The 7413-nt window shown below is 40.3% G+C and overlaps 1 protein-coding gene across 1 annotated transcript; it reads right to left on the bottom strand.

Moving 5' to 3' along the window:
• Window positions 1-266: 266 nt before the first annotated feature.
• On the bottom strand, window positions 267-6730 carry LOC147181707 (uncharacterized). The gene is made up of 8 exons (XM_086086633.1): window positions 6673-6730; window positions 2879-4159; window positions 2625-2719; window positions 2503-2547; window positions 1722-1946; window positions 1225-1402; window positions 498-671; window positions 267-408 (listed from the first exon to the last, which is right to left on the bottom strand). Exons 1-8 carry the CDS (start codon window positions 6725-6727, stop codon window positions 317-319), a joined length of 2145 nt encoding a protein of 714 aa, XP_085942759.1. The 5' UTR covers window positions 6728-6730; the 3' UTR covers window positions 267-316.
• Window positions 6731-7413: the final 683 nt, after the last annotated feature.

Consider the following 7413-nt stretch of genomic DNA (forward strand, 5'->3'; position numbering starts at 1 on the left):
GTAAACAGGAGTGACCAAAGACATTAGCATGAATGCTTCCATTGGTGCAGTTTTATCCGATATTTGTTCAATGATTAGTATTAAAGTGTTGGCTGACCAAGCCAAGCACTTTGTACTTTACTATTCCACATGCCCCCAAAATGGTAATGATGAGATGAACAGCATTTTCATCTAATCAACTAGTTTTTTTTCCTTGAAATGTCTTTCCCTTTATTAATTGCTTTTATAAATTGCTTTCTCATACATCTAAACCAACTGCTATTCCCATTCCCAGTGCCATTGGGAAATGGGAAAGGGTGTCGAATGTTGTGTAGCATCATATGAGCCACGGGTGCCGCTGCATCTGCTCCAGTGTGGCCCGCTTCTCTGGATCCAAATTCAAGCATTTCCACAAGAAATCTTCGCATTCTGATATGAGAGTGAGTGGCGTAAGGTACAATTGTTTTCGGCAACATGTAAAGAACAAGAATGACCATATACCATTAACCGTACCTTACCTTCAGATAGAACCCGATTCAATCTTAGCATCTGGGAAAGGAACATGACTGTGTCAAACCGCTTATTTCCAGCCATCAACTCAAAAAGAAGCGCACCAAGATGCCACACAGTGGTTGGACCGGCACTGTATGTTTGCCTTAGAACATACTCTGGAGGAGCATAACATAAGGTGCCTACAAGGACAAGACACATGGAGGTAAACAAAGTATTAATTGATGACTAAATCTTCACTCGATGCTTGGGAAGTCAACCCAAAAACATTTTTTTGACAATGATATGTTCTATGCAGCCCCACTAGTCTAAATATGGTTTTCTGTTCAATATTGTGTTAGTGAAATATGAGTTAAGCAGCTAAATCCAGCCGTTTTTATCTATCTCAGGGGGCGGCCATTTTGCCACTTGCTGTTGAGTGAAAATGACATCACAGCTGCTCCCGGTCTCAGGTAACAACCAATCACAGCGCAGCTTGAGAAAACAAGTGAGCTGTGATTGGTCGTCTGAGCCCTGAGCAACTGTGATGTCATCTTTATTCGACAGCAAGTGGCAAAATGGTCGCCCCCTGAGATAGATAAAAACGTCTGGATTTTGCTTCATAACTCATATTTCACAAATATAATATTAATCAGAATGTCATGTTCAGACTAGTGAGGTCACATATAATATATTATTGTCAAGAAATGTTTAAGATTGACTTCCATTTTAAAGAACAGGAGTCAGGTGTCCTACCATTATAGTCCCGGTAAGGCTCGTTGCTTGCAAAGCAGCTACATCCAAAATCAATGATTCGCACACGAGGGACACCGGAAGTGGCCTCCAAAAGAATGTTTTCTTGCTTTAAATCTCGATGGAAAACATCCACATCATGCATGTTGATAGCTGCAACAACCAGCTGCTTCATGATGTTCTGAGAAGAGGATACATAGATGAAGTCGTGTGTGGATACACAAAAGCAGAACTGACAAATCCAGTCGTGACCCCAAAAATAAAGGGGAAATATTTGAGGCAAAAAAACTCATTCTTAACTTTGGTTCAGTTAGACGAGGTCATTGAACCATTTTTGTAACTGGTATGAAACATTTTTTTTTAATTAACCGCCACTTATTTATGGGATATTGATGTCACTTGTAATCCTGTGTGTTTATTTTCTCTGAAAAACTGAACTGACCAATTTGAATAGGAATGTGGCTTAATCGCTGTATGTGTGCTCCATGTATTCTTAGTACCTTTGCCTCACACTCCTGCAGGGCACCAATCCTACATCTTGTAACATAAGTGAACAGGTCCACAGACGGGACTGGCCTCTCCATGACCAGTACAATCTCATGCTCCAGATCATATTTGTTCAACAAAGACACAACTGCAGACTTCCCATCAGAGTTCTTTTTGTTTGACGCTTGTAGCATGAGCAATGCCTCGATGGGGATGTCCTTCTTCAATCCATTGATGTTCTATCAGATTTTTTGAAAACAAAGTTTGAGGGAAAATGTTCAGTACGAATTCAGTTTTATTTTATTTTTTTTGATTACCACTGTGACCTCTCGTAACTCAGATGTGACCTTTATTTCAGGACTTTTACCCTAAATGTTATCATCGTTTGAGGTACAAGGTCCCTTCCATTCATGGTCATTAACAAATGACACTAGAGCTTGAAGTGTTTAACAACATTTGCTTAATATCAACCTATATATCTCCTTTACCTCCACACACTCAACTCTGTACTTGTGGTAAGACCTGACATGCTCAAAACTCAAAACTTCCAATTGGTCCCTGCCCAAATGTTTAAAAACAATCAAACAAACAAAAAACAGCCAAATTGTTCTTACAGCAAGATTACGTTAGAGAGAGTGATCCGTAGTCATCCGACCTTTGACATGTGTCTATTCCCAAAACAATTCCCCATAGTGGACTGTCCTTTTATTTTGCTTTTATATATGTCTATTTAGATTAGATTCATATTGTCCTAGGTTATGTGTCCATGTCGGTGGAGTCAGATAAAGCACTCACCAATGGGACACTTTTGACCTCTTTGGGTATGTATTTAATCGCCACCTATGGGATAGAGTGATTGATATTTGCTTATCAAAGCAAACAAAACATTTTGGGGCGGACACATAATGAACACTTACCGGAAAACAATCACTTTTCCTGTAACCAGCATATACAGATCCGAAGCCTCCTTCACCAAGCTTATTTACCTGCTGATATTTCTGTACAAAGAAGGCTACAGAGACACAAGCACTTGTTAGAGTTTGTTGACCGAGACTTTGGTTCAAGTAAACCAGACTTGACCCAAAAATAATTGAAGAACTTCTCAATTATTTGTTGTGCTTTTCTTTCCTTTCGGAAATGAAATGAATGGAAATGAGAATTTGCAGTTTACCTCGATTGGTTGCAGCCTGTTGGGAGGTTGATGAGCGTTTGAACCTGGCTGTAATATCGCTGCTCTTGTTCATCAAAGTCATCTCCTCGGAACTGGCCTCTTTTGTGGTCTCCCCAAAAAAGACCAGAGACAGCTCAGTGGGTACTTCACTCTCCTTCTTTGAGAGGGTCTCTAGAGTTGAGTTATTATTTCGATTGGTTTCCTTGGCTGGGATGGTTTTTACAGGCCCCTCAGTTGTTTTGCCCCTCAGGTTTTTTGAAAGGGTCTTTCGTCTTTTGCCCGATCTTCTTTTTGTCCTTTTAACCAGCACATCCTCTTTCGACAACTTAGTGGATTCGGTTTTCTTCATGAGAGTTTCTGGTTTAGTGACACACTTTCTCTTGGCGGCTCTAGGTGAGGTGGTTTTCATGAGTCCTTCACTCGGTTTAGTTGTTTTTTTCCCAAAGGGTCCTAGTTCAGTGTTGGATTTCCTCCTTGTCCTTGTCAGCTGCACAGCTTTCTTAGAGCCCTCAGGTTGTTTAGCCTTCCTTTTCTGTGTAAGTGTCTCTCGTTTTCTGCCAGCCTTTCTCCCGTTCCTTTTAGAAGGCGCAGATTTCAAAGACTCCCCAATTTGTTTACCCTTCAGTTTCTTTGTGGGGGTCTCTGTTTGTTTGCTGGACTTTCTCCTGTTCCCTTTAGTCGGCACAGCCTTCACAGTCTCTTGGGTTGGTTTTCCTCTCTGCTTCGTTGCAAGTATCTCTGTTTCTTTGGTGGACTTTCCTCTGGTGCTTTTACGCGTCTTCAAGCACCCTTCAGATGGTTTACCATTCTGCTTCTTTTTACTGGACTCTGCTTCAACATTCATCATTCTCCTCTTTTCTTTAGCCTTCTTGGAGGCATCAGACTTATTTGTAAGAGTCGCTGATCTTGTGTTGGACTTTCTCATGGTCACCTTGGACCGTATACCCTTCCCTGACTCATCAGGTTGTTCACCTCTCTGCCTGCTTGTGAGGATCTCTGTCGTTGCATTCAACTTTCTCCTCGTCCCTCTCGCTGGTACGGCATTGACAGACATGTGAAGGTCAGCAGAGCTGGTGTGTTTTTTGAGACGCTGTGATTTTGTGTCAACCTTCGACGTGGTTTCACTTATAGGTATAGAATCAACTGCTACCTGTTTAGGTTCACTGGTATTTGGGACCATGCCACGACACCTCTTTGTGGGTTGGGTGTCATTACTGCCAGCCTTTCTTTTTCGTGTCCACACAACACAATCTTCCACAAAGGAGGTGATTTCTCTGGTTTCTATAATTGACAGGTAAGTAATCATCAAATTGTGTGTGATGCAAAATACATGGATGGAAGGTGCAATTTAATTTTAGGGTCATGAAATGGTAATTGGCATGGATAGTAATTGATCTGTGTTATTCTATTCTGTTGTATTTTATTCACGGTGACTGTGTTTATTTGACAGAAATAGTTACTTATTAGATACAATGAGGAAAATAAGTATTTGAACACCCTGCAATTTTGCAAGTTCAACCACTTAGAAATTATGGAGACGTCTGAAATGTTCCTGATAGGTGCATGTCCACTGTGAAAGTCACAATATAAAATAAGAAATTTGAAAATTCTATTGTATGATTTTTAAAGAATGTATTTGTATGTTAGTGGTGAAAATAAGTATTTGAACACATGAGAAAATAATGATTATAGCTAATAGTTTGTACCGAAGCCTTTGTTTACAAATTACAGAGGTCATATGTTGTATGTATGTAGTTCTTTACCAGGTTTGCTCACAATGCAGGAGGAATTTTGGCCCACTTCTCCATACAGATCTTCTCTAGCTCTCTTCAGGTTTTGGGGCTGTGCTGAGGAACACAAAGTTTCCGCTTCCTCCAAAGATTTTCTTTTAGATTTAGGTCTGGAGACTGGCTAGGCCACTCCAAAACCTTGATATGCTTCTTACGGAGCCACTTCTTGATTACACTGGCTGTGTGCTTTGGTTCGTTGTCATTTTTGGAAGACCCAACCGCGAGTCATCTTCAACACTTGACTGAGGGAAAGAGGTTGTTGGCCGAAATCTCACAATACTTGGCCCTGTTCATCTTCTCCTTAATACGGTGCAGTCATCCTGTGCAGAAAACAGCCCCAAAGCATGACACTTCCACCTCCACGCTTAACATTAGGGATGGTGTTCTTGGAATGGTACTCGTCCTATTTCTTCATCCAAACATGGCAAGTGAATTTTGGTCTCATTTGACCACATGACTTTTTTTCGACGATTCCTCTGGATCATCCAGATGGTCTTTGCCAAACTTCAAACAAGCCTAGACATGTGATGACTTAAGCAGGGGAACCTTGCGTACGATTCAGTCTTCGTGTATTACCAATAGTAACCTTTGTAACAATGGTCCCAGCTCTCTTCAGGTCATTGAGGAGCTCCTCCTCGTAGCATCACCGATACCCCACGAATTTGAAATCTTGCATGGAGCCCCAGTCCAAGGGAGGTTGACAGTCATCATTACCCTCTTCTATTTTCTTCTCACAGTGGACATGCACCTATGAGGAAAATTTCAGACCCCTCCATAATTTCTTTATTTTTTTTTTTTATTTATTTTTTTTTTTTTAAATTTCTAAGTGGATGAACTCGCAAAATCACAGGGTGTTTAAATGCTTATTTTCCTCACTGTATGTGCAGAGATTTTTTTTGTAACTGCCACTGTACAAGATAGTGTGCGGCACTGTTATGATCCACGTTTTGTTGATTTGGTTTTAGTTCAATTTTGGTTGTCATGTTTTTCCTTGTGTGCCCGTTGTCATGGTCCGTCTAGTCACGTTTTATCATGTCCACCTATGCTTGTCATCGCGGCCCCTTGTCATCCAATCAGCTCCCTCAGCCACGTGTGTTTTGTCCAGGTGTTTTCTTGTGTGTGTTTAGTTCCCAGCTATCTGTAGTCGTTCTTGGTTGATTGTCCACATCTGGTTCTTGTCACGTCTTGCTGTTAGTTTTGTGTCTTTATCCCAGTCAAGTCTTTTTTCTTGTGTTAGATTAGTTACTTAAAAACACTTTTGTTTTTGTTCTTTGTTTATTTAGTAATTTTTAATATCCAAGTAGCCTACCTTGCTTGCCTTTTTGTTTTTGTTAAATTACATTACTTTTCTTGACTGTGCACCTGCCTCCATGCCTTGCTGTCTAAAACTGCTGAGCAATCCAGCAACCATTCATCGTGATTCGTCAGACTCTGTCAGCTTCTCGGAATGTAGCTGTGAAGTCTCCTCTCTTGTATAGGTTTTTTTTTTTTATTCAACATGGTGATCTAGCTTGTAACCAAAGCCAAATGCCTCTGCGCTGAATGGTAGTTGCTACAGAAGCCTAGCAGGGCCAACTGGGGAAGCTCAGCGGCGCAACCTAGCGCCTCTCAGGCTCCGCAACGCGAAAGACGTACATTGAAATGAATAGAGCAGTTAAATTTACGGTCGTGGAGGTAAAGTAGTAATTGCTCCTAAATATTTTTCAATTTTTAATACAATAAAATGGCAGGGCAGTCATATATACATACAGAGAGAGGAAAAGTCAAAAGGCCAGGAACATCAATGATCTATGTAAACAGAGTAACAACAAATCAAATTTTGAGAACAGTCAAAATGACTGCTCTGGCAGATCTAGCCATTAAATGTCAAGGAATTAATTATTTATGGTAATTTCCCATGGAAAAGTGGTAAAATTGCCATTGGTGGACTTACAGCATTAACTAACCTCTAATGACTGAAAAATATGTTTCCATGAGGAAACTTTTCAAAGTGTAGCAACGCACCTGAGTCTCTGTCAGAGGACGGAGCCTCTAAGAGTTGAAGCCTGTCATCATCCATGTTGTTTCATGGTGCATGCATCCAGAGGATAACTCTTAAGTGGCAATGGTCTCATCAGCTTCCAAAACGTTGTGTATAATAATACGAGTGTGCACTGATTATAGAAGTTCAGGACTCCATTCTTTAGCGTCAACACAATAACATCAATGTCAGCACAAGTACAGGGTGATGTCATCAAAGGCAAATAAAGTAGCGTGCTAATTGCCCTGGCTTAAAACCACTGATGACAACATAAAGAATGATGCATTTTTGAGAAGTTACATAAGTCATCCAGTCAGAAAGTCATTCAAAATTGCTGGCAGTATGTGTGGATTATGGTTATCTGATTTACAACCCCCTCACCTCTGGGAGCAGTATAATGCAGACACAAATGAATAAGTAGTTTCACAACTAGTGTAAGTGACTCAGTAACTACAATAATATTTGTAATTTTCGTTTCCCAAGCATAAAGATTATATGCCTGTAAATATTGGTAGATTGTCTGTCTACTGTGGTGTTGATGCACCATTTATATGTTCGCCCATCTACGCTGTTTGGCATTATCTGTTAGCATTGAGCTATGGTTATTATAATGTTATGTGTATGTTACGTTTAATGTTTTATGCATTTGCATTGTGGGACTCAAAGGATAGGTTATCTTCTTTTTAGCTGGACAGTAAACTTCAAATGAGAGTGACAAGAAACAT

Source organism: Leptonotus elevatus, chromosome 1 (genome assembly GCF_054856555.1).
Source record: "Leptonotus elevatus isolate MCC_2025b chromosome 1, RoL_Lele_1.0, whole genome shotgun sequence".
Lineage (NCBI taxonomy): Eukaryota > Metazoa > Chordata > Actinopteri > Syngnathiformes > Syngnathidae > Leptonotus > Leptonotus elevatus.

Bases quoted from the DNA above. Each gene is read 5' to 3' on its own strand.
- LOC147181707 (XM_086086633.1), bottom strand. From the start codon at position 6,727: ATGGATGATGACAGGCTTCAACTCTTAGAGGCTCCGTCCTCTGACAGA. The intron at 2,720-2,878 runs GTAAACTGCAAA...GTGTCTCTGTAG, and splicing joins ACAGGCTGCAACCAATCGAG to CCTTCTTTGTACAGAAATAT. The intron at 1,403-1,721 runs GTACTAAGAATA...TCCTCTTCTCAG, and splicing joins TGCAGGAGTGTGAGGCAAAG to AACATCATGAAGCAGCTGGT.